Source organism: Gopherus evgoodei, chromosome 9 (genome assembly GCF_007399415.2).
Source record: "Gopherus evgoodei ecotype Sinaloan lineage chromosome 9, rGopEvg1_v1.p, whole genome shotgun sequence".
In the NCBI taxonomy this organism is placed as follows: Eukaryota; Metazoa; Chordata; order Testudines; family Testudinidae; genus Gopherus; species Gopherus evgoodei.
This window is the reverse complement of record NC_044330.1, coordinates 91,786,335-91,812,463: the sequence shown is the minus strand read 5'-3', so window position 1 is coordinate 91,812,463 and position 26,129 is coordinate 91,786,335. Positions and strand designations below refer to the sequence as shown.

At 41.1% G+C, this 26,129-nt stretch overlaps 1 protein-coding gene across 7 annotated transcripts in view; it reads left to right on the top strand.

The window, feature by feature from the left end:
* GAB3 (GRB2 associated binding protein 3) overlaps positions 1 to 26,129 on the top strand; it is a 100,687-nt gene that overhangs the window by 24,158 nt on the left and 50,400 nt on the right. For 3 of the 7 annotated variants that reach the window (XM_030576591.1, XM_030576588.1, XM_030576590.1), the window contains one exon: positions 6,276 to 6,344. The exons of the other annotated variants lie outside the window; for them this stretch is intronic. In XM_030576591.1, coding sequence (XP_030432451.1) covers positions 6,300 to 6,344 — 45 coding nt within the window. In that variant the 5' untranslated portion in view covers positions 6,276 to 6,299. The remainder of the gene's footprint in view (positions 1 to 6,275; positions 6,345 to 26,129) is intronic. 7 annotated transcript variants of the gene reach the window in all.

The following is a 26,129-nucleotide window of genomic DNA, read 5'->3' as shown; positions in this document are numbered from 1 at the left end:
CAGTGTAGACATACCCCATGAGAACAGCAGGAACAGGCCCAACATGTTTCAGTTAAAAGGCATTTGAGACCTCTTCAGAGCTGGCTTCATAATGCAGAACATATATGCAGGCCGTCCCTAGGGTATGTGGGACGTGGGGCGGAAGTGACTGATTTGTCTCTTCTGGGAGTGACCGCACCAGCCAATCACACTGGCCCACTGGGCCACCCAAAGTGTAGGGCTTGGAGCAGTCGCCCCGATTCACCCTACCCGAGGGACGGCTCTGCATATGCACGTTCCGCTACAGGCAATCTGATAATTCCCTCCACCAAATATGAGACAAATGAAGGATTCCTGCCTGTGACCTTTTACTCATGTGAATAGTCTTTAGTGATATAGGCAGTCTCCTCCACATGAAGCAGCTAAGCACAAAGCATCACTTAGCATTAGTCTCAAGTCAGTCAGAGGATCCAGTTCTTTGTAAGGTGATTTTAGAGAAATCCACCTAGAGCTGAGTAAATTACACTGTTTTTGTTTGGTTGGTTTGGTTTGTCGGGCACTTTCAAGAAGTTGAAAAAAAAATCATTTGAGGTCAGACTGAAAATGAACATTTTTGAAATTTTCAGCAAATTCAAAAATTGATTTGTTTCAGGTTGAATGAAATGTTTTGTTTTGATACATTAAAACCTTTTGTTTCAACAATTGGAAATGTTGCATTTCAATGTTGACCATTTTTGAAATGTTTCTTGACATTTTTAAAATTAAGGACACTGAAATGGAAAGTCATTTCAAACTGAAAAATGGAAACATTCTGATTATTTTTCTGAATTGCTTGTTTTTGAAACAAACAATTTGGTGAAATTGACATGAATTCACAAAATGTTTCAGTGTTGCCAAACTTGCATTTTCTTTTTTATGAAAAAAATTTCACAAAGAAAAATGTCTCCCAGTGATATATCCAAAGGCTTCATCTTGCTCCCATTGAATTCAATTGAAAAATGCATTTTTTGCTATTGACATCAATGGGAGCAGGACCAGGACCAGCGATTGTGTGCATGGGGAGGAGATTCCCTGTCTGTAGGGGAGGACAGGGGACAAGGGGAGTGGTTTGGGTTGGGGTTTGGTTTTACAAGTATTCCTCTGACATTTTAAAAAACCATTCAATTTGAAGTTGCCATCTATCCTATGATTAATAAAGTGCGTTACTTTTTTGTCTCCAGATTAAAAATGCTGAGCTGTGCATTGTGCTTCTCTGCTTTGGAGAACATGCTATGGAGCACTCTTAATTAGTCAGCAAATACCAGAGCCGCACTTCAGGGAGTCAGTGAAAGAGAAAGGGGGAAATGTTCACTAATAATCCAGTTATTCAACAAGAATATTGACTTGCTGCACTTCTAGCAAAGAACTGGTAACAACATTCTTCTAGTGCTTAGCATCTAATTTGTTTTCAAGACCACAAGTGTGATAAGACAGCAGTATCTATTAGCTGGGTGGAACAAAGAGGTGAGATATCGGGTAGCTACATATCTAACTGGGCCTTCACAAGACATTTATGGCTCTGTCCCACCACTCTTTGGAAATTACTGTGGCAAGGCACCTCCATCGCCTTGCCAGGCTATGGGGTGGGGTGAGGAGGGCTGGGATAAATCAGTCCCACTCTGGAGAGCTTTTATTTCTCAATTGGGTTTTATTTTTCAATATTCACAAGGTGGGCCTCAGGCTATGCCCAAGGAGTACTTTTCAACCAAACCAAAAAACAGATTCATAATGCACAAAAAAGGAATATCTTTCCCTGGCCCCTCTCTGGAGTATTGCCTTAGTATGCAGGCCCCAGGGTGCCAGTCCTTCCTCAAACAGGCAATTACCTTGGTTGCTTCCCCTATAGGGAAGGGAGCAGCCTTCCACCCTGGAGAAGCCTTTTCTCCCTGCTGCCACTAGCCCTGCTGCAGCTTGCCTCTCCTGCTTTCCTCTAACCAGAGATAGTATCAGAGGGGTAGCCGTGTTAGTCTGGGTCTGGATCTGGATCTGGATCTGGATCTGGAGGACTCTTTTTGCTGCTCTCACCAGAGTGAGGTTTTTATTGTTACAGGCAGCCCTTAATTGGACTCAGGTGTCCCTAGCTGGCTTGAGGTTACCTCTTTTCAGCTCATGGGGGAAAGGGCCTTTACCATTCTAGGGCTGACATACCTGCCTTCTACCACTCTCTTACATTTCTGACTCCTCCTGAACTTACTCTAATGGTTCTGGCTGCACTTCTCCCTGCACCTCCTAATCTATGCTCATCTCATCCATGGCCCCACGAAGTCATGAGATCTCCTCATCAGCCTCTTCCTCGTGATGGCCAAAGTGGCCATTTATAATACTAGGGAGAGGATGTTGACTGAGGGGATTCCCTGCGACTGTGGGGCTATTTCTGTTCCTCTTTCTGTTCATGTTCCTCTAGGCCGTATCTGTTGATTCCCTTGATATCTTTGAGGAGCAGTGGGCACTGTCCGGTTCTCTGCTCGCTGTCCCCTTCTGGTTCTCTACTCTTGACCTTTGACCCTCACACCTGTCCCAGTTGTTGTTGTTATCTCCCGAAATACCTATTTGAGTCTCAGGTTCAGTAGCTCCTCCCCTTAGGCTGGGGGAGGGGCCTGTAGCTGTGGGTGGGCTTGTGCCCACCCACTTTCCAGAAACCAATAAGACCACCCTCTTACAGCTGTGAGGTCTGACTTTGTCATACTTCTATTCAACTGTATGATACATTCAGCTGTCAATAACTTCAGGGCTTGCTCAGCTTTTCAATCAGTTTGTCCTGCTATGTAGTGCAGATTCCATGGTTTAAAGGATCAGTTCAGTGGAACCAAAAGGAGTCTATCATTATATAGAAATAGTGGTTTGTATCTTATGTAAATTCAAGTAATAATTCCCCCTTACTGAACACAGTTTTGTTGGGAGAAACTCTTGTCCTCACAGCATCTGGCCATAACTAAGTCCTGATCTCACCTGAGGACTGGATTATTTGGGGCAGATCCTTAGCAAATGTCAGTTATCATAACTCCATCCTACTTCTAGGCCTGTAGTTTTGCTTCTTTTGGCTTCCACCAACCAGCCTCCTTCACCTTGCATGTTGCCTTCAATTATTTTAGTGGTTAAACCTAAAAATTCACACATCTGCAACCTTAGCCTTCTCTAGGCTGCAGAAAGCATGGGAGCTACCAACCCCAATCTCCATGGAGAAGACCAAACAACCACAGGCAAACTAAATGGCAAACAAACATAAGTTGGTGTTTTTGCAGTTTCTATCTGTTCAGTTCCATTCCTTTCTACTACATCTTGGAATGGGAATTCCAGAATGAGGCCTTTAGGCCTGAAATAAACCCTGCTGCCATTTCCTGGGCCCCTAGATTCATAGGACATGTAGAATACTTATGGTTCAAGCCATGTCTACACTGTAGGCACTACAGCGACACTTCCTGTGGAAGAGGTTTTTCTGTTGTTGTAATTAATCCACCCTTCCAAGCAATGTGAAAACTACAAACTGCTTTGTCTTCACTAGGATATCACCGTGAGTTAGTTAACATGAAGTAAAACCACACCCTTTTCTCTAGTGCAGACACACTTACTCCGTGTGAGTAACCCTTATATGAGTAGTTCCATTTTCTTCAATGAGACTACTTAAATGAGGAAGTGAGACTCAGTCTGAGTAAGATTCGCAGAATTTGCACTCTACGGAAACATGCAACTAAACGATGTTGCAGCAAGGGTAACCTGTTCTCATTAAGACTGACATATAAATATAATCCGTTGCTCTAGTTTGGAAGAGTTTTCATATGATTTGTAATGTTTCACAAATCATGGTGCTGGCTTAATTAGTAAAAAATAAAGCTTGTCTGTTTGGACCCAGTTTTGCAGTCCTTATTCAGAGAAAACTCATGAGAGTAAGGACAAAGGAGTGTAGGATTTGAACTTCTAACAGAACCATTTTCTGCCTCTGAAGCACATGAGTGTGTGCATAGCGCACCCCGTCGCATACACACACAGATCTTTGCCCTTTCATAAGCAAAGATTAAGGAAAAAATTAGCTCAAGTTAAGAAAACTAACTAGATCAATTTACGTTAGCATAACCATTTTATCCTTTCTCTATTGATTCTTTAATTGTCAGGATCTAATGCAAGTTCCTCATACTGATAAATAGGAAGCCTGCCCATCTTGTTACGCTATTGGCAATATATAATGTTATGTCTCTGTTCCCTGGGTTTGGTCAATTTGTATGTCTAAGTTCAAAATGAGACCTCTGTACTTCATTTGTCTACCATGCAAATTGAGATGGTGAGAGGAAAGACTTGATGACACAGGAACAGACGAAATCTTTACCAGTGATCTTTACTGATTCACTTGTGGTTCCATTTCTTGTCAGTTAAAGCTTATGAACAATACTTGGCAATATTCCTTATCTCCGTGATCAATGCATTGGCGAGCGTGCCTCGTGTAGAGGTTATTCTGCTACATCTCAGGCTTATTCATGCAGCCTTCTTGCCATTTACACAATATTGTCAGGTTGAAACCTCAGCGCAGCAGCAAAGGTTTTGAGCTGTTTGTGAATGTGGTTGTTTTGGCAGTTATATTGTCATCGTTTTCCAGAGCACCTGAGCACTTTACCTCTGATGCTGCAAAGCCGGAATGTGGCAGAGAGCAGAGGTGAAATTCACCCCTGTGCAGAGAGGTCATACAAGGCCTATGTATTATTTCAGTGCTCCAAACAAAATTTAAGGTGGACTTAAGTGATGGATAGGCCTTTTGCTGGCCTGCTGCACAGGCGAGTATTTCACATCTTTACGTTATTCTCATGCTCCAAGAGTACAGCAGGGGTCTGATTCAAATCCCACTGACTTCCCTAGAACTGGATCAGGCTGGATATTACTCCTGATACGTTCCCACACTGACATTCAAGAAAATCACAGTGATTTGAAAATTCTTGTTATTGATGGTTTAAAGTATTGAATGGACTTGCACCATCCTATTTATCTGATCTTCTAGTTTTATATTCTGAATTCTTTAGTAAGGGCCAAATAGGTCAGATATTTAACTTGCCCTGAATTTAATCTCAAAATTAGGAGCCAGAGCTATGTGTGATTTGAGCCATGTCTGCAGCATGTCACCATTTAAAAACTCCACATCAGCAGTGGAACAGACAGGAATCTCTATTGACTGCTATGTTTTGTTTTTATTGCTGCACTGGATTCTTTTCTTGTCTCCACTAGTATGTACAGCGGCGATATATTCCAGTATAAGCCTAACTCCATTAGAGGCACTCCAGATTTACACCTGCATAATGGAGAGCAGAATCTGGCCTTCTGTTACTTGTAGTGTAGGATTATAGAGTGCTCTGGAATTTTTTCTCTAGCTGTTTTACAGTGCAAGTTTTCTGTAATAGATGCTCTTGTACGATGATGAGGAACATATGCAACATATTCTGAGCTAAACTTTCAAAGATTTGGTCTCCCTTTTTGCAGATGCAAATCAGGCAGCTAGCCATCCAACTGGTGATATTTTATACACTAGCTTGGCTTTGATTTGTATATAGCTTTCACTAGGTTTAAAAATGCTTTAGAGAGTCAGTCAAAAGGTAAAGAGAGAAGATGAGATTCAGAGAGCAGATTCAGTGCCTCCTAAGGAAAAGGAAAAATAATTCCAGATGGGGAGAAACACAAGTCAAAGAGTGACATAGCCCCACATCAGATCACAGAGAGGCAAAAGTGGGGATCCCAAGAGCCTGACTCTCCTTTCACTGATATAACTACTCTGGAAAACAGTGGGTGGGTTATCAGCTAGTGTAAATGGCCTGAGAATCTGCCCTAGTGGAGTTGCATCTGGCTCAAAGTGTGTAAGAGTCTTACCTAGAAAGACTCCCATTGACTTTAATAGGGCCGCAAGTGAGTGGAGAATTGGCTCCAAGATGACAGGAGGGAAGTAAGCAGATGCAGCGGTAGCTGGAGATCAGAGAAGTAGGATAAAATCATCCCATGGAGTATTTTGAATACTAGCGGGATAAGTTTGTCCTGGATCTGGTGACTGAGAAGAAGCCAATGAAGTAGACACGTTCTTCAACTCCTGCTCCCAGACAGGCTAAAATGCTACTTGAAATATGTTGTGTTTTAAATATTTCTTTGTTGGAGCAATGCATGGGATAAATTCATAACTATAATAGTGCTGCCTTAGCCTTCAATCCTCTTACAATGCATATGCCTCGATCTTTATAAATAACAAACTCCTGGAATTAAATAGTCTCATATGTGTTTTTTTTCTTTAGAAAAGCGAGACCACACTACTATCAATGAGGCCAGAAGCTCTAGAAGTTGCCAAGTTTAATATTCTCCAAGTAATTTTTTAATGTCTTGTGGGTTGTTTCCAGTAAATTAGAGGAGATCTTGTACAAACACTTCCAAGCATTTCTTGCATTTGTTCCTCTAGTTATAGACTATGAGACAAGATTGTTGCCTGTCTTTGGCCAGGAAGTTAGATATTAAAGCCACTAACGCTTAATATAATTAAAAAAAAAACCACCAAAAAACTTGTAAGTGGTTTTGCCATTAATTTTACTCTTAAAAAAAAAATCCTCTGTGATAATGCAACTCTATATGTTTATGGAAATATGCTTATGAGTGTAAATATAATGTAACTGGAATATGCTTTATGCAAAAGGTCTCTTGTAAGGTATCATTACAAAGCTTATAATCTACTGAGTGTGGTCATCCTGTTTGTATGAATGTATCATTCTTGTATCTGATGCTAGAAATATGAAGTATTACTCTGAAGTCCTATTGTAACTATGCAAAGTGTGGGCCATTAATGGTGGCTTGGAATCTTGATGGCTGTCATTAACTAGGACAGTTGGTTGTGAATGGCTCTGTTTACTTGCTAACCTTCGTTTGTAGGTGCAGACCAGCCCTGAAAGAATGGAGAATGAGGTCTTACAGTGACATGTGATCATGTCACCTGGTGCTGGAATCCATCTTAAACCTGGTGCTTTTCCATTTAGAAAGAGGGGTGAGGACCCAGAGAGACAAAAGATTCCCGCCTTGTGCCAAAGCTATAAAAGGGGGTGGAACAGAACAAAGGTGACTAGTCATGAGAAATCCCCTAGTTATGACTTGAGCTGAAACTAACAAGAACTGTACCAAGGAAAGTATTGGGCCCAGACTAGGAAGGAGTCTAGTCTGTGAAAGAAGCTTATTGGAAAATCTGTGACGGTGAGATTTATCTGTATTCAGTTTCTTAATGTACTAGGCTTAGACATGCGTGTTTTGTTTTATTTTACTTGGTAACTTACTTTGTTCTGTTTGTTATTACTTGAAACCACTTAAATCCTACTTTTTAAACTTAATCACTTTTGTTTATTAGTGAACCCAGAGTAAGTGATTAATACCTGGGGGAGCAAACAGCTGTGCATATCTATCAGAGATGTTATAGAGGGTGGACAATTCATGAGTTTACCCTGTAAAAGCTTTGTACAGAGTAAAATGGATTTATTTGGAGTTTGGATCCCAACTGAGTGTCTGGGTGTTGGAGACAGGTAATTTGCTGAGCAGTTTTTGGTTAAAGTCTGCAGCTTTGGGGGCATGGACCAGACCTGGGTCTGTGTTGCAGCAAACTAGCATGTCTGGCTCAACAAAGCAGGGTTCTGGAGTCCCAACCTGGCAATGGAAAATGGGCTCAAAGGTAATTTCAGCACATCAGGTTACAGCTGCAAGAGGGTCTCTGTGACTGAACCCATCACACCTCCATATTTTGATGTAGATTGAAAGCAAACTGAAAACTCTTTATGTGGTAAAATTCAAAGCAGGAGATCACTATAGTGATTACTGGCAAGAAGCTATGTAAATATGCTTAAAAGCGAAAGCCATAGCAGATCTGGGAATGATGTCTCTGCCAAGCAAGCTCAGATTCCGTGGTTGATTATATTACATTCTGAGCTTGTCTTTTTTCCAGGGGGAATGGGGAGAGTGATCCATATTTTATCTTTTGAAAGCAGAGCCAAGATGATACAATGAGCATGACATTGCTAGTTCACTGCCAATTACTTTGATTTGTAGATGGCCCTTCTGAGTGATGCTGGTGAAAATATTCCTGAGATTAACTTTCTGATCAATTTTTAGTTATTAAGGGCCAGATTGTTCAAAGGTAGTTTTGTGCCCTAAAATGTAGATAGAAGCCTAGTGGATTTTCAGAAGTGCCTAAGCAGTTTAGATGATTAACTCCAATTAGTGGTAATGGGAGTTAGGCACCTAACCTGCTTGGGTGCTTTTGAACATCCCATTAGGCTCCCCTCCACTCTTTGGGTGTCTAAATGTCTTTGAAAATCAAGCCCTAACTATACACTCACTAGCCCTCTCACATCTCTACGAAAATATTTTTGAGGTTCTCTCTGGCCCTCCACCCTTGTGGATAAGGCATAAGAGTGAGTATCCAAGGACCTTTACCTGGCTCTGCCACAAAATCATTGTGTGGCCATGGGCAAGTCACTTAACTTCCCTCAATTACTCCATCTGAAAAATGGAATTAATAATAGCTATCTCATATGCAAATTTAGGATTAAATAATCATTGCTGTAGTTATGAAGCACTGGGAGATCAGGGGATACAAGCATTAGTTTAAATCTTCATAATAAATGTCTGACTGTTATGGTGTTTGGTTTTCAAGTCCCTGTTTTTTCTGCGGAATCTCATAAATGCTACAGTATGACTCACTATATTGTATTGCGTTGGTTTCTTGCATACGTCAGGACTTCTGGCATGCTACTTTTTACCATGAAAGGGGATATTAAGACCTTAAGAGCCATAATATTGTAGGATCAATTATAGGATGAATCTGTGATCGCCACACAGAGGCAGAAAATTTCTCCATCTTCATGCTCATTTGTGTTCAAGGCCAGTCTAAATATGCTATCTAACCTACTGTTTGCCCCCAAACCATTTTCAAATGTAAATTGATTCATATAGAAAATACGAGGAACATGGCCTGAATATATGTTCCCCTTGGCATCTATTTTTAGGTGTTATACTTTGAACAATCACTGTTATGCCGAGGGCATTCAGATTTGTTCTCCCTGTTGTTCCTTCTAAGGCCAGCTCAGTCCCATAATAAAGTTCAAATCTGGATTTCAAAGATATATTCAAATCAATGCTGACAAACAAGGGGTTTTGAAAAATGTCTGCTAACCCCTTCCACTGACATAAACGTTGTTTAATGGCACTATAACTTGAGATGAGGCTATTTTTAAAATTTTTTTTATTTTAATTCATTTTTTTTTTAAATAAACCTATTTAAAAGTAAAATTGACATAGATTGTTACAATGTTAAGGACTAACCTTATACTACATCTATAAAAATAATTTAAGTAAAAAATATCATTCAGTACTTATTTGCTGCTGAAGTTTAATCCACTAAGCTTGTGGAAGCCACTGGCTAAGCATCTGGAACTACAGTTTGTTAAAGTGCTAAACTGCTTTTGACAGCAGTAGCCTCTTCTGCAGGTGCAGAGAATATTTTCTTCATTTCAGTTTATTGAAGTAGATCAGTGCAATGATTAGCTCATTCAAAGTTGAGAAACCGAGTGGGAGTTGAAAAAGCAGGAAAGTTTATTTTCTTCTTCCAGTCTATGAATAAAAATGAGTTGAGAAAAGATGAGAGGTGGTGACCAGAAACAATCAGTTCCATTAATTAGCTACTGATAATACTTCTTTTGTTTAATAAATCAGTTAGTTTTAAATGCAGAACAGGCATTGATAAACATACTTTTTTCTTATGTGTCAGCATGTTTGAGATCGTTTTATTGAATCGATTTTAAAATCCTGGGTTTGTTCATTTTTAATTGAATTCTAGTTTCCATACAAATGCAGCTTTACACAAATCATGCGTTAAAAATTAATCAGCTAATAGATAAGAATTGTCTTTCACCATTTTCTAACAAAATAAAAACAAAAATTAACAAATCTGAATAAATATGTTAACTATATAATTGCTTAAATAAATGTGTATAGATATTTCCTCCTGGTTAGTAAAAAGAAGTATGAAATTATACCAACTAACGAGAAACAGCCTTTCTTTAGGAAAATAAAAAGTACAAATGCAAACCAAGATGAAAATCAATAATTTAAATGAAAGTTTCCTGCTTGGTGATTTTAAATCATTATTAAAATCAGCGAGTTAAATCATTTTGATTTAAATCACTCCACCCTCTTTGACTGTTCCGTTTAAGGCCATGTCTATATGAACCATGCTGCAGCAGGGCATATGTGCCGATGCAGCTGCACTACTGCAGCATGTGTGGTGAAGACACTCTGAGTTTATGCTGATTGGAGAGAGCTCTCCCGCTGGCATACAGAAACCATCTCTGCGAGCAGCATAAGCTGTGTCAGCGGGAGAAGCTCTCCCAGCGCCATGCACACAAACACTTATTTCTGTATAACTTATGTCACTTGGGGGGGGGGGTTGGTGTGACATTCTATACCTTGGGGGAGCGTCCTGTAACCCCCATATTCCTCATTTTTATTTAATCGTGATTTTACCTTACAAGGCATGCTTTAAATGTATCAAGGGAAAGGTTATGATCTGCTGAAAGTCATTTAACTATCCGTATATGTGTATCATTAATGCATGTGAAGTTATGAGAATTGTGTTGTATGGTTGTCACTAAAATATGCTGCATCTTGGGGAATCAGCCAGATATTAGCTCCCCAGAGGCAACAGCAAGGAAAGTAACCAACATCTGGGCAGGGTGTCAAACAACCCACCAACAACTGTTGTCCAGCAAAGGAGCTATAATTCAGTGACTGCATGAGGCCACACCAGGGGAATTGCTCAGCCTTGCCTGGAGACTCAGCAGTGCCCCCAGACATGCCTGGACTTGTGCTCCCCAAGCACATGGGATTGAGGGTATAAAACAGAACCCAGCGGCCACAAGCTGGGCCTTTCTCCTACCCCCACCTATGCTGCAAGTAACAAGGACACTGAGAAGATTTAAGACTCCAGCAGAAGAGACTGGCCCAGATTTCAAGGGTGAAATCTGTGTACTATGAACTGCAATATCCAGTGGAGTGAGAAAAACTGCTTAATTTAGATGTTGCCCAGTCTGCTAGGATTGAGAGTTTAGTCTGTGTGCTTATATTTCATTTTATTCTGGTAACTAATTCTGACTCTTTACCCATAACATAATATCACTTAAAATCTATCTTTTGTAGTCAATACATTTGTTTAGCTGTTTATCTTTACCAGGAGTTTGTATGAAGTGTGTGGCAAAACTGCTCAGGTTTTAAAGTGGTGTAGATCCACTTTCCATTGATGAAGTGGTGAACCAATTAATAAATTTGCACTGCTCATCTTGAGCAGTGCAAGATGGTATCTTCCTGAACTGCGGTTCTGGGAGCTGGAGGGGATTTGGCTCTGGTGCCTTTCTCTGTGTGATTCATGAGTGGCTCTGGGAGCATTCATGCAATCTAGCTGGGTGTGGGGCTCCACATGTGATTGCGCTGAGTGATCACAGTGCCTGGAGGGGTTTGCTGCTTGTCACTAGCAAGGCATTATGAGAGCCAGCCCAGGCTGGAGAGAGTTAAGGGGGCACAGCAGTCCCACGGTCCCAGGCTGCACCTCAGGGGTCCTGTCACAGTTGGAATATTCACATCCCTCAGCGTCATACATTTTGCCGGCATAGGCTGTAGTGTAGAATAAGCCGTACACAGCAAGAGTTAGGCGTGGTAGTGGAATCAGTGGCATTATTGTTAGTAATCTCGTTTGCTTTTTCTCTTTTTAAACATCTGGGAAGTACAACTGATGTGGTATTGACATCTAAAGCTGAATATTGTCAATCATCCTGCTTTGTGGAGTTCCATCCCATCCCAAATTTTCATTTGTGCATCATCTGTTTAGATTTTAAGCTCTTCACAGCAGGGTCCTGCTCATCAGACCTTTCTCTAAAGCAGGTAGCATTAGGGTGACCAGATGTTCCTATTTTATAGGGACAATCTCGATTTTTGTGCCTTTTTTCTTATATAGGCTCCTATTACCCCCCACCCTGTCCCGATTTTTCACACTTGCTGTCTGGTCACCCTAGGTAGCATGCTGTTGATAATATATAAATAAAAACAACAGTTCGCTATTTATGGGTCCTTCTCTGTGCACCAGCCAGAGTACCTGCCCATATTAGGTGGAGCACTCCACCAAACACTGTGATGTAGTTTATACAGGGTGTCTCTGTGAATATGTCCTTCAATTCCACACTGTGTGAGCTTCACAACCCTCTGAGTTTCTGGCTCAAACTCAAAGCAAAACTACTTCTGAGTTTTACCTGGTTCTGTACTGAAATGATTTGAAACCACAAATTTCACACATTTTTTGGTGCAAAGCCATAAGTGGCCCACAGTTTCTTGACTGGTTCTTGTGCTTGAATTGAAACCCCCCCGTTTGCTTGGTTATCAGTTTTGCTGCAAATATTTCACTTGGCTTTAAGTATTTTTTAATTTCCTTCCAATTTTAAGACACATCATTGGCTCTCTATAAAGCAAACCCACCAAAGTAATTTCATAATTCATTCTTTGAGGTGTTGCATGGTCTTGCTGATCCTTCCTTTGCATAGAAGATCTGCTGTTTGTATGTTCCTGATTATTCTTGCTTTTCTCTTGATTAACTCTAATAGGGTAAAATCTTGGCCCTGTTGCAGTCCATGGAAATTTTGCTATTGAATTTATTTTCAAATACGGTACCAGCTTCTCCCTTCCCAGTTTCCCCTCTAAACTGTATTCTGCTTATCTTTTTTTACTGCAAGGTCATTGGTGTGTTTCCTATCCTTTAGACTCTATTCAAAACATCTTGAAGCCATCAGAGTCCTCTCTATATGATCATTACCTCAGTTATATTCCCATCCATTGGTTGGGTTCCTTAACATTACTATTTAATTTTTAAAAACCCACTTGTCTCTGGCTAATGTGGCAAATTAGATATCTACTATTTAAATTATTTTCATTAGTAATTGATATTTGCTTTATATTGTGCTCCCTTCCATTCTAGTTGCAGGTTTAAGCACTTAACAGCCACATGCGAGTCCAGCTCTTCATCTGATCCCTTTTTTTGTTTGTGGCACACAATATCTTTTATTTTTTACACAGTATCCTTAACACACACTCTCAGAAACCACTTCACTACGCGAAGGAGAAGAGTAGGAGGAATTCAGCGTTGACATCTAAATTTGTATCCAGTGTGGGATGCAAGTTAAAATAAAAAAGAGCTAATAATTGGAGCTGTGTTGTTTCTTTCCACATTGCTCTGAAAAGGAATCTTGTGATTACGCTGCATCTTTACAAAATGTTATTTTCTACTGATGGCTCTTTATTAAAGTGATGCGTAGCTTAAAATTAAGCGTGAAAGTAAACAGCTGGGTGATATTTGCTCATGCTTTTTTTTTTTTTTCATCTGCCCAGAAATGGGTAACCTGCAAATGTTTCTCTGTGGTTTAAACAAATAAGTCATGAAGCCTAAAAAAGGAAAGCAGCCTTTCTGTGTACAAGGTTTCCTTTCAGATAAATCTCTTGTACCTGTGTGGTTGGGGATTGGCTTTTACCTTAAAAAAATAGCATGGGTGTTGATTAGGGTGAGGGAAGATGTGTTTGTAGTTCTGTTGTTGTTTTTGCCGGAAAGAGAGCTGCATAGCAATCGTATGAAAATGAGTTATGGCTCTGGAAATAGGACAATAAGAGAAGTGCCGATTTCACTGTAAAACATAAATAATTTGTTATTCAAAGCACCATCGGGGCTTTGTTCTTTAAAGGGACACTATCAACCTAAAATCTAGTTAATTTTAGAAAACTGAAGTGAGGGTAGTTTCAGGTACTTTGACTATCCCTGAGTTCCCCTCCCAATCTTGGTTTTACAAACACGTTTCCTATTGTATTTTTTTAAAATGTTCTCACCCCTGTTGCTGTGTGATACACCCAAACAAACAGGGGAAACTGACTATGCAGGGGAAGCAGGGCAATGGGCTTTGCGTAAAGTTCTGTCCAATACACTACGCAAACAAACTCAAAAAGAGAGAACAATGATTTTTCACTCTTTGTATTCAGTTACCGCCAGTGGGGTTGTTACAGGTAACAATTATTTACAACAAAATTTCAGACAGAAGTGACAATGTTCCTTTAAGGGCCATTTTCACAAGTTGCGTGCCCAATGCCTTCTTTGCCAGTCCCTCTGGCCAAGACTTTCCAATGAGTGTCTTAAGTTACTCTCCTAAGTAGAGCTAGTTGGAGAATCTGTCAGGGGCCAGCCTGAAGTTCTGGGGGAGGAGCCTTCAGACACCTACCTCCCAGAATTCAATGAGGCCAGCCTGAAGTTTCCTAACTTAATGAGCACAGCTGACCTTGATAGAAGTTGTCTGATTGTTTGAGCTACCTGGTTGGCTGTAGGAGTCAACAGGCTGATACTTAAGCTCAGTACCAGCAGTTGCCATCCACTGGCTGCTCAGTGCTCCTTGCCTGCAGCTGTGCTTGGTCCTGTCCCTGGCTCCTGCTCCAGTCACTCCATGCCCCGTCCCAGCATCCTGCTCTGTCCTTGCTTCTGACTTCACACAGCGCACAGTCAACCTGTGGAACCTGTGAAGTTCTTCTTCACACAGCACACAGTTAACCTGTGGAACTCCTTACCTGAGGAAGTTGTGAAGGCTAGGAGTATAACAGGGTTTAAAAGAGAACTAGATAAATTTATGGAGGTTAAGTCCATTACTGGCTATTAGCCAGGATAGATAAGGAATGGTGTCCCTCGCCTCTGTTCATTAGAGGGTGGAGATGGATGGCAGGATTACCTGTTAGTTTCACTCCCTCCGGGGCACCTGGCATTGGCCACTGTCAGCAGCTGGATCTTTGGTCTGACCCAGTATGGCCATTCTTATGTTATTATGTTCTTCTGACTTCCAGCTCTGACCCTCAGCTATGCCTTCAGGCTCTTGATTCTGGTTAATGCTTTGGCTTCTGGATCTTGGCTATGCCTTCTGACCATGACTTCGGCTTAGGCTTTACTTTCTGGTCCTGGCTCTGACCTCCGGCTTTGCTCCAGGACCCTGCCTCAGTTGAATTCAGCTCTGTTAGGTCGAACAGTTGCTCCAACCATTAGGCGAGACCATGACTCAGTCACTGACAGAAACTTTGCGAGGACTATGTTACTTCAGAATATGCAGTTCTTTTGAAATCAAAGCTCTTTGCAAGACAGGGTCGATTTCACTGAAATTTCATTTTGGAACAAACCCAGGAAATACATTTTTTGATACTGTCAAATGAATTTGTGAAATGATTTTTTGTTTGTTTTGAAACAACTTTTTGTTTTGAAACATTTTTATTTTGTATTTTATTGCAAATCTCAAAATCCTTTGTAAAATGGAATTTCCATCTGGTAGTCATAGCTCTAGTCCAAAGGCACTAGGCAGCTTTTACATTGATGTTTTTCAATGAAAATCAGAAGGAAAATTCAACTTCATTATATTTTCCTCATCCTCAAAACCTTTGAGGCCCCTAATTCTTTTGTACATGTTGCTAAATGGAATTGAATTTGTCATGCTGGTGAAATGGAAGTCTTCCTGGGATTAGCTGTGCTCCATTTGGGACTGTCACTGCTCCATGCCCCACTATGAGAGTCCTGTGCCCTCAGCTGGGAGAATTCTTGTGCCTTATTAATGGATCACAACAATCTCTCTCCCCTGTATAACCATCCATACTTTTAAATTTATGGAGATATCCTATTTCCTAGAACTGGAAGGAACCTTGAAAGGTCATTGAGTCCAGCGTCATACCTTTACTAGCAGGACCAAGTACTGATTGTGCCCTAGATCCCTTAGTGGCCCCCTCAGGGATTGAACTCAGAATCCTGGGTTTAGCAGTCCAATGCTCAAACCACTGAGCTATCCCTCCCCCCTTCAGAATTGCTACTGTAAGGAACCACTGTAACAATGTGTAATGCAGCAAAAAGATCACTGAATAGTTCAGTATTTTGCAGACTTTGGAATTTTTCCTTCATAAGCTCAATTTCTTAATTAGTTCTGACTTACGTATATTAGTTTTATTTTAGGAGATGCTGGGCACCCACAACTCTGTTTGAACCAGAGCTGCTGCAGTGCTCAGCACCTCTGGACATCAGGCTGGTAATTTATATTTTGTAGGAATTCAAACCTCTTGAAGCTCAAACAATTTTTGTTCTGCTGGTGTGATTATTATTATTACGGTTCCCATGTCACTATAGTCTGTGACTTGCATATCTGGAAAGTATTTGACTCCTGAGCTGCTTTCTTTGTAATATCATAAATCAACCCTCGCCTCCCCCAAATCCATAGAAACATTTTAACTGTGACCCTTTTAGGGAGAAGAATTGTAGAAATCCATTGGCATAAAGCAGAACGACAAGTCAAAATCACACATTTTGGTCTGAAATGTCAGTGAATGTTTTGGAATCAAAAATCAACTTTCCTGTACAGTGGCTCCCTCTGGAAGAGCTCCCTTCCTGGAATCCAAGGATCTGTTTATTTTTGCAACTGATTATGCACTGACTTCTTATGACATCTACAGATGGTTTGTGGAAGACTGTATGACTCAAGGGAGACTGGAAACTGTACAGAAATTTTCACAGGGCTTAAGAAACTGAAGGCTAACACACATACTATCCAGAACATGCAGAAACATGTGAGAGAGACACAGCTATCAATACATAACACATATACAGTCCACAATACAAAAAATGCCCACTCCTGCTCTCATGGAGGAATGGCCATTAACTTCAGTAGTAACTGGAGTGGGCCCATGCCTTATCTAATAGGGAAATACCAGTATTCTCATGTTCCTTAACTCTGGTAAGCATCTTCCAGGTAGCTGGTAAATTTATAGCATTGTCATCTAGGCTTAAATTCACTTTCCTCTCGTTTACATCGCGATAGGCAAAAAATTAGAGGTCTTCAGATCTTGTTTTTCTCCTGACCCAGGGTCAGTCCGCTAGTGTTTGTTGTTGTCATTTCTATAGTTACACTAGAAGCACAAAATATTTTGGCTGCCCAGTGCCAGAAATAACTAGCTGGAATAAAGTTAATAATATGATGGCTGTGGGCATGAGTCATAGTCCTGGTGGCCTTTGAGACAGAAGAGAGATTGCATTGGTGTAGTAGTGATGAGAGCCTTCCCCTTGGACATTTGTCTCCAGTTTGAAATGCGTATTGTAGACCACATCCCAAGGTCCTTAGAGGGCAAACATCCATATACTCTTCCTTCCCCTGACACCTTTGGGTGCACGTGGATCCCAAGATGTACTAAGGGGCTGGATATATGACTTGACTTGTGGATGGGTAAACCCCACCCCAACCCTCAATGGAGCATCTAGGGAGAAATCTCTGTGAGGAGACCCTCACAGAGATTTTCCTCCCTGGTGGTGTCTACTTCCCACAGGAGCAATTGATTGGGCCCATCATTTTTAGACAACCCTTACTCAAGACAACCCAAGTCTTGAGTAAGGACAGGAGGCTTTAGTTCAGTATATGTAAGTCACTCACTCATGTATTTCCATCTGGTGCATGTTTTCCCCTGGAATTTGCTTTAGAGGATTTTCTCATTTGCCTTAGTAGTGCTCAATCATGTTAAGTGTAACCAGGGTTAGACTCATTCATTCAGAAAGAAAAGCTTCCTATTCTATCTGTACATTAAGAAGAACTGTCAAATACGAGCAATTCAGTTGCTTGGAACCAAATCCTAAGATCCTTAGGACACTCAATCTTTACTCAAACACTCAGACATCAAACAATGAAAACAGAGCAAAGAACTCTGTGGCCCAAACACATTAACATCACAATTCCAACAGGTATATAAGCACATGCAAATGACTATTGCCATTGAAGATTGCTTACCATCAAGCACATGAGTAGTCATATGTTTAAGTACCATCTGAGACTGAGGTCTATATTTTGATGACAAATGTATTCGCTAAATGGCTTCTTTGGTACTCACAGAAAACTGCTTTCAACCAAAGAGGAGTCGTTTCTCTTCAGATTTCTGTCTGGTTGGTTGAATCCTGAATTTATTCCCTTTAGATTTAAAGATTGCATTTTTTAAATAGCATTAACTCTATTGAGGTTTAAGGATCAAAAGATTCATGTTTGTTTTTTGTTCTGTACTCAAAACAACCCTTTTCTCACATCGCTTTTTCTGTGATTCAGCTAGCAAACTTGGTCACAGTGAACTTCGCGCTTCCTCTTGTAGGTTCTGACATGCTCTTTGTGTGGTGCATTCTATAAATTTTGCAGACTGTGTTTGAATTTTGTTGTTAACATGAAGCTACAGGTACCACAGCAGAACATGCTGCGGCACTTGATTAGCATAACTTCCCGTTCTGTGGCCAGAGTTGGAATTAGATCAAATTACAAAAGCAAATAATTATTGAATTATTGGATCTAATAGCCTCCATTTTCAAAAGTTACTGGTGATTTTGGGTGACTCCTTGGTTTTGCATGCTCAAGTTGAGACACCTTAATGGGCCTGCTTTTGTCTGAAAACTAGAAGCCCACAAAACCATTAGTCAATTTTGAAAACGTTGGCCGTTATTTCTAAACATACAGTTGCACCAAAAGGAAATCTACCCAGAAAACATTCCTGTGTGCGTGCGCGTGCGTGTGTGTGTGTGTAAATCTAGAAGGGGGAAAGGGAAAGGATGCAATTGATTTTTTCCCCCTAAGCTATTACAGTGAATTTTTTTCTTATGTTTGTTTTAATCTGCTCAGAAAGACTGATGCATGCAAAAGATTTTTGTGGTTTTAAGTAAATAGGCTTGCAGTGTAAAAATCTTTGCATGAAGATTCACTTGGCTTCTTTTAACTTTTTTTTTTTAATTGCAAATACATGTTACGTATACATGCTGTTTTCATCTACTGAAGACAGTGGGCATAGGACGAAGCAGTGTTGCATTATTAGAACTGTACACCATACAATACTGTTTGGAACAAACCTGCATTTGAAAGAGATGGCACTTGGTGAAGAGAGTTTTGGAACCACATTGTTTCCTGTGTACCCTACTCCAAAATATGGTGAAAGCCTCAGTAACAGTTTTAGATGCATTTTTGATGATTATCTTTGGCCCCGGTGACTTCAGTGGGGATGCTCACAGTGCATATTGGGCATCTGTCCAAGTCTTTGCAAGATTGGGACCTTTGTGCAGTGCTAAGGCTTTAATCCATTTTATGCCGGTGACAGTTTGTTTTGAAACTGCAATGCTATATGAGTGACAGTCTTGGGATAGTCTATAATTTTGTTATCTTACATAAACTTGGTATGGGGATTTTACTGCTGTGAACATCTGGTCCAGCAAAAATCTTTGTGGTGATATATATTTGTATCCGGGGTGGCTATCTGCTCTGTATCCAGCCTCTAGACCGTTGTTCGCACAGGGCTTTGAGATCCCCTTGAAAGCAGGTGTAAAAGGACAGCGTTACTTTCTGATGCTGAAACAGAATTTGCTCAGTGGATCATGAGACTATCACAATGATGAAGAAGAATCACCCCAAAATGTCATAATGTGACATGTGCATATATCCATAGCTGATTGTGTTGTTTTTAGTGGATCCAGGCGCTTTGGATGGAAAAACAGGGAAAATCCTGACTTCTTGTGTCAAGCAGCAAAACTCTACAAATATATCATTAAATTCAGAGGCAAGGATCTGTCTATATTGAGGATATCGGAATCAGTCAGTTTGCAGAGTGAGTCACAGAGGAAAATGCCAGCACATATGACTTTCACACAGTCATTTGCCTGCTGATCAGTACAGTATTTGAAACTAATTTATCTGATACAGCCTAAGACTTGGCTTTAAAAGCCATTGTTTAAAATATGTGCTCCCTCACGTCACGAGGGGCTCCCAGCAACTCTGCCTGCTAACAGATGAGCATCCAGATTTGGTCCCCCGCTTGGTTCCTCATTCACTGTGCCAGCAAATGGCTGAAAGTATCAGAAATGATGCTTAAAAAAAAATCACCAAAACAATGCTAACAGCTGTTCTGCTGGACAGTCAGGTAAAAGCTGTTCCCTGGGCTCCATAGGGAGTATGGTCTGGAATATGTGACTGTGGCACTAATCTTGCTGTGAGAGGGACAGGAACTCTTGCTAATAACATTTAGCACTTGCAGTGCAATGCTTATTACGGTACACTCTTTGAGGAGTGCCTGTTGTGTTTGTACAGCACCTAACACAATGGGGTTCTGGGCCATGCCTGGCCACTGTAGAAATACAAATAATAACAATGGTATATGGCTCTTTGCATTTCCAAAGTGCTGTTCAGATACTAATCTTCCCCTATCAGGTAAATACGAGTAGCCCTATTTTGCAGATGTAACAGTTGGGCACAGAGAGCTCAAGTGACTTTCTCCAGGCCACACAGGGAGTCAGCGTCAGAGCTAAAATGACAACAAAGGAGTTGCTGACTCCCAGACCCAGACACAGATCTCTTCTGCTTGAAAATTGTGCTGGAGGGATCTCCAGGGGGTGGGACGAATCTGGGAAATAATAGAGACCCCACTGTAAAATGTTTGATGCAGATGGAGCAACCCTGCCTCCTCTGATCCCTAGTGTCAATCTGGAGTCAGTGCCTTACTCTGGCCATAGTTGGGAACTATGGGAGAGCTGGTGTGGGCATGATACAACAATTATATGCTCCTAGAATCCCAAAGGCTTGATTTTTTTTTCCCTTTCTCATTCTCACACACACACACGCATGCACAAACACATACCCCTCGCTACTCCAAAAAGGAGGTCTAAGTTAGCCTCAAAGGAATAGCTATAAAAATTACAGGCGAAGAGGTAGCTTTAAGAGTTGTCAGTGGTTCCACATTATTGGCTCAATGGCAGTGCAAAGCACTGCTGCCCTAACACGGCAGGGTGGGGTAACTGAGTCCTTGCACAATTCTAATACACATGTGGCCTCTTCAGGGTCTTTTATATCTTTCTCCAGTTAGTCACACAGCAAAGGCTTTCTCCTTTCCTAAGCAGGCCCGACAGACATAGCTATCTAGCCCGTCAGACTAGCCCTCTCCAGCACAATCACAGGAAGTTATTCCAAGCCTCAGACAAATCCCATTTCTATCTCTGGAAGAGTAAAAGGTCAAAAAACACCAGGCTGAAGCTTTGCCAGCAATATCAGCCCTAGCAGTCGCAGCAGCAACTATAGGGCAGAACAGAGGGGAGCGGGTAGCAAGAAATCATGTCCTGGTGACTGCCAGCCTTCTGCTCAGTCTCATCCTGACATGCCTGGACTCCAGTTCCCAGTGGGTCACAGGCTCCCAAAGGAAGTGAAGGTGAGTAGTGGTTCAGAATGGACTGTGGAAGCTGTGTCAGTCAGCCCTGGGAGAGAAGAAGAAAATATAACAGCTAAATTACCAAAGCCGCTCTCTTCAATCTCCATCAAGCCCACTGTCCCTCAGGACTCTAATATTTTCTTGCCTAGCAATTAATATTGGCTCCTAGCCACATCCCATCCTCTTGGAGCAATATATAGTCTAGCTCTCTTAACATGACTCCTGCTTAGTTTTTACCCTTCAGTCCCTGCATGCTAGCAAAGCCATTCTGCATAAGGAAAACCTCCTATTGCAATGTGGTTTCTAAAGCTCCTTGGATTTCTTGGCCCATAGGATATTTTTAACGGGATGACATTTTGGTGGCATTATATTCAGATTACCCCTAATTCCTTAGTATCTATCAACATTACATCACATAATTTTTTTAAATGTCCTCAAAATCCAGATGAAGATGCAGGTTTCAATGATCTGTCATTCCAGAAAAATCTAATAAAGTTTAAGTAACTGCCTTCTCTCTACTTTTGCTCCATGTGAGTTGGGGTTACTCCACCCACCAGAAAGACTGAGGATCCGATTTTGAAAAGCAGCCATGTTTCTGTGATCACAGTTGTGTTCTGACGGAAAAGGAGAGTTGGGAGGGATACACCTCTACCTCGATATAACGCTGTCCTCGGGAGCCCAAAATCTCACCACGTTATAGGTGAAACCGCGTTATATCGAACTTGCTTTGATCCGCCAGAGTGCACAGCCCTGCCCCACCGGAGCGCTGCTTTACCACGTTATATCCGAATTTGTGTTATATTGGATTGCGTTATATCGGGGTAGAGGTGTATTAAGACCATAAACACTGACTTTTGGAGCTGGACAGAGCTGTACAGCAGGAAGGCCGAAACCATCGCAGTAACTTCTGGTGCCTTACTCCCCTGTCAGGGGTCTCCTCTATGCATAGAGCTCTTCCTAACTTTGATGAGCCTTGAACCCCCTTGGGAAAGGACTTCTCTCACTGACCCACTAAAAGGAAAAGGTCTTCTGGTGCTTCTGAAGAACTCAGTCATTTCTCCACACGCCCACTGACTCCTGCATTTTGCTCCCTCTTTTTTCCTTCTTGGATCAGCTTTCCTGTTCCACCCATTCCTATCCTTCATGAAGTGACATAGATGCTTTACTGGGCTGGGGCTCCCCATATTTCCCTTCGTGTTTCAGTTTGGCCCTAACCTTCTTATTAACTTTCCCTTTGAATGAAATGCTCAAGGTAACGCCAGTTTAGACACACTTCTAGGACATCAGTGTCACCAACAAAAGCAGATGCTTTCTGCAAAAACACGAACCCAGTTTTCTGTCAGTAAACAGCTTTGACAGGTAGCTGGTGATGGCTGCCTTATTCTCAGGAGCACCACCAGCTTTTTTGCCGCCCTAGGCGGCGGAAGGTCCCGCCCCCAACATGCCGCCCCTGACAGAGGCAGCGGAAGGTCTGGCCACCTCAGTCGCCGGCCCCTAAATGTTGGCAACCGCCGGCCCTGCTTATTCTCTGCCTGCTCCCAGCCCTGCGTATAGGTTAGAGCATCTTCCAAGCTTGCCCCATCCTACTCCCTATGCCAGAAGCTGCATAGTAGTTAGATATGCCAGCACCACAGCAGCTGAGGTCTCCCCAGCACGAGAGGTATCTTCAGCTAGGGGCTTAGGATTAGTCTGTGCTCCCTGTACACAACTCCTGCAGCACAATGGGAGCAGAGCAGGTCAGAGAATCTGCCCCCATGTCAACACCCCACTTCCCCGTACTTACCTTTTGAAAAACAGTGAACTGTCTGTTCTATTTCTGTACAGTGCCTAGCACAATGGGGATCTCGCGTTGACATGCCACAGCAATACAAAGAATAAATGCTATTTAAAGCCCCAGTCCACCAAATGTTCAGCATTGCTCCCTATTTCTGTCCCCAGCTGATCACAGTTGCTCTAGCCCTAGTCAGGTGCATGCACAGGATCAGTGGGAGATAAATGGCTCGGGTCAGGCCAACCAGAAGGTGCATGCAAAGCCACCAGAAAATGCTTAGCCAACTGGGATTTGAGGCTTTACAATTAATCTGTGACCTCAGTCACTGGATGTACTTCAGGAAGTGAAAACCATGGCACTGGGGGACTTCAGCAAAAGAAGGGACAGGGAAGGGTCGGAGAGGAGATGAAGCAGTAAATAGTGAGAGAGATGTTACAGAAAAGCAGAAATAAGTGCTGCAGTTCTGAAAATGATTGTGGAAAAACCCTGTTGGTTTGTTATCAGCACTTTCATGGAGGTGAACTCAAGTAACCATTCCACAAACACACATTTTTATCATCGACGCTGATTACTAAGAATCGTGTGACTGTTTTAAAAAAGATTAAGACCCCCGATCCAAAACGGGTGTAGATCAGCATAGCTCCATTGACTGTAAGAGGAATTATGCCCATTTATACCAGCTGAGAATTTGGCCCTGTTTCAAATATTTAGCATTGTGACAGTTTTTGTGAAATGAAGTAAAGGGAGCTATTACTCCTCTCCCACATTACATATATTTAAGGTATCGCTGAGCACATTTAATTGCCCATTGTTCCCAACAGATCAAGCTATAGTCTCTGAACTTTTCTTTCCAAAGCATTCCCCCCCCCCCAATTATTTTATTAATTGTAGAGTTTTACATGGAGTTTTACTTCTGCTGCACTGGTAAAAGCCTGCCTTAAAAACTCCTAACAAATTGCATAAGGTTAACCCCAAAGAGAAAGCACCTGTTTGGGAAAACAGTCCTCTCTGCCTATAGTTTAGGCAGTTGCATTTTTGCTGTGTCTAGAAGAGTCGGACCATGAAGGGAAGAACTGAGAATTCCAAGGAAATAGATTTAGGGACACGTTAGCTCACAGTAGTATTATGATAGGAGCGTAACGTTGTATATGAATCAGAAATACAAAGGAAAATGTATAATTCACAGTTCTAAGAAGGTTCACTGTGCAATGTGCTAATTTTAATTGTTTTCCATGTCTGACCTATTATTTTCTGATGGTGAGGAAGTGATTTAATAGTTTTGAGCACCGTGATTTCATAGTTTGGTTAAGCAAGGGAAGTTTGAGAGTAATGTAATTTAAAACAAACAGCAAATACACTCTAGTTAGTATTTGATTTAGTCTTATGACTTTCCATTACCTTAGGTAAGTCACAGTCCGTAAATTAAAAGCAACGTTATACAAAGTATGCAAGTCAGTCACACATTGTCTAGCTGAAAGACATAATGCACAACAACATTAGCAAACAATATTAAAAAGACTTAACCTATATGTGAACCACTTGTGTGAGTGAATTGCTCAGTCCTGTCTGATCCGTTCCAAAGTCCTCTGATGGCAACAAAAAGACTCCCACTGATTTCCATGGGTTTTGGATCAGGTCCTAAGTTCCAATTCCAATTTACCCTTTTAACATGTGCACTGGTATAGGGTAGGCAGAAGGTGAAATTGATACACTGAGAAACAAAGCACTTGTCTGTAGAATTTCACATCCAGTGTTCCCTTTCCACACCAGAGTGTGAAACTTCACATAGGATTATCTCATGAGCATGAGAAGTTTAAGTAATAAATGCTTAGATGCTTGAGCCAACTTTACCCATGTGCAGAATGCAGCTAGAAATGGTAGCTAGAATTCAAAGGAAAGTAGATTTTTTTTCATATAGGGAATGAAAATACGAATTTTTAAAACTATATTTCCACTCAGAATGCTGCTTATTTGCAGGAGCCAGATAATGCAGAAAAAGAAAAAAAGAAAATAAATAAAAAACCACACTACCAACAACTCACAAGGAATTTTTAAAAATAAATGAATTACATAAACTCAAAAGTGGCATATAGAGTTTTCTTTTTATTTTGTATTACATTTATGTATTTTGAAATGAAGAAGGCAGACAAATGTCGATGCGTTATCCTAGACAGACCGATGAATGACCAGCATGATTCCACAAACTAAATAAGGCCAAAAAGTCATTCTAAAAAAAGTCCAGACATCCAGCTCCTATGAAATGTAAGACCAGGGAAGAATAATTCAGAGTAGCTTTTAAAGAAGAGAAAAAATAAGTTCTTAAAACTGAACTATTCCTAATCAGATACAGAAAGGAAAAAAAAACACCTCTTAGGTGGTAAAAATCCAGTTAAAAACAACGGAAATGAGCTTTTTTAATTCCTTAGAGTAACTTTGTAATTATCCTAGTACTGTACTCTGAATTAAGCAGTCTCGTGTATATCAACTATTCAGAGGTTCCTATTATTATTGCTTGATCTTCAGTGTTTTTCAAATAATGCCAATGTACGAAGTACAGATGGGCCTAAAATGGAGTTCAGATCCAAATTCAACTCCCTTACCTGTTGTGCAGAGTTCAGGCCTATCGTGTGTGTGTGTGTGTGTGTGGGCAGGTGGGTGGACAGGGAGTGGTGTATGTATGTGCAACATGTTATACATGCCAGTAATGTACATGTATATACAATCTGAGCAAATAATGTATTCAACAGATGTCACCACTTTGTCTTGTTTTTTTTTGTTTGTGAATTGCCTTCAAGCAGCTAACTATTTTCTTGAGTGAGTTCAGGCTTAGAATTATTGACCGAATAATTCTGACACATAAGTCTTAATCTGTAAATTGTTCAAATGTTGGGTTTCTGTAAGTATTCAATTATTGAAATTTGAGCTCTGATGGTTAGCTTTGATTGGATGCACAAATCCCATGGTGTGTTTCTGTTCACTGATTGATTGAATCAGCATGACTAGTAGAATCAAGTTTCCAGGGCAAGTACTCATATTTACAAAT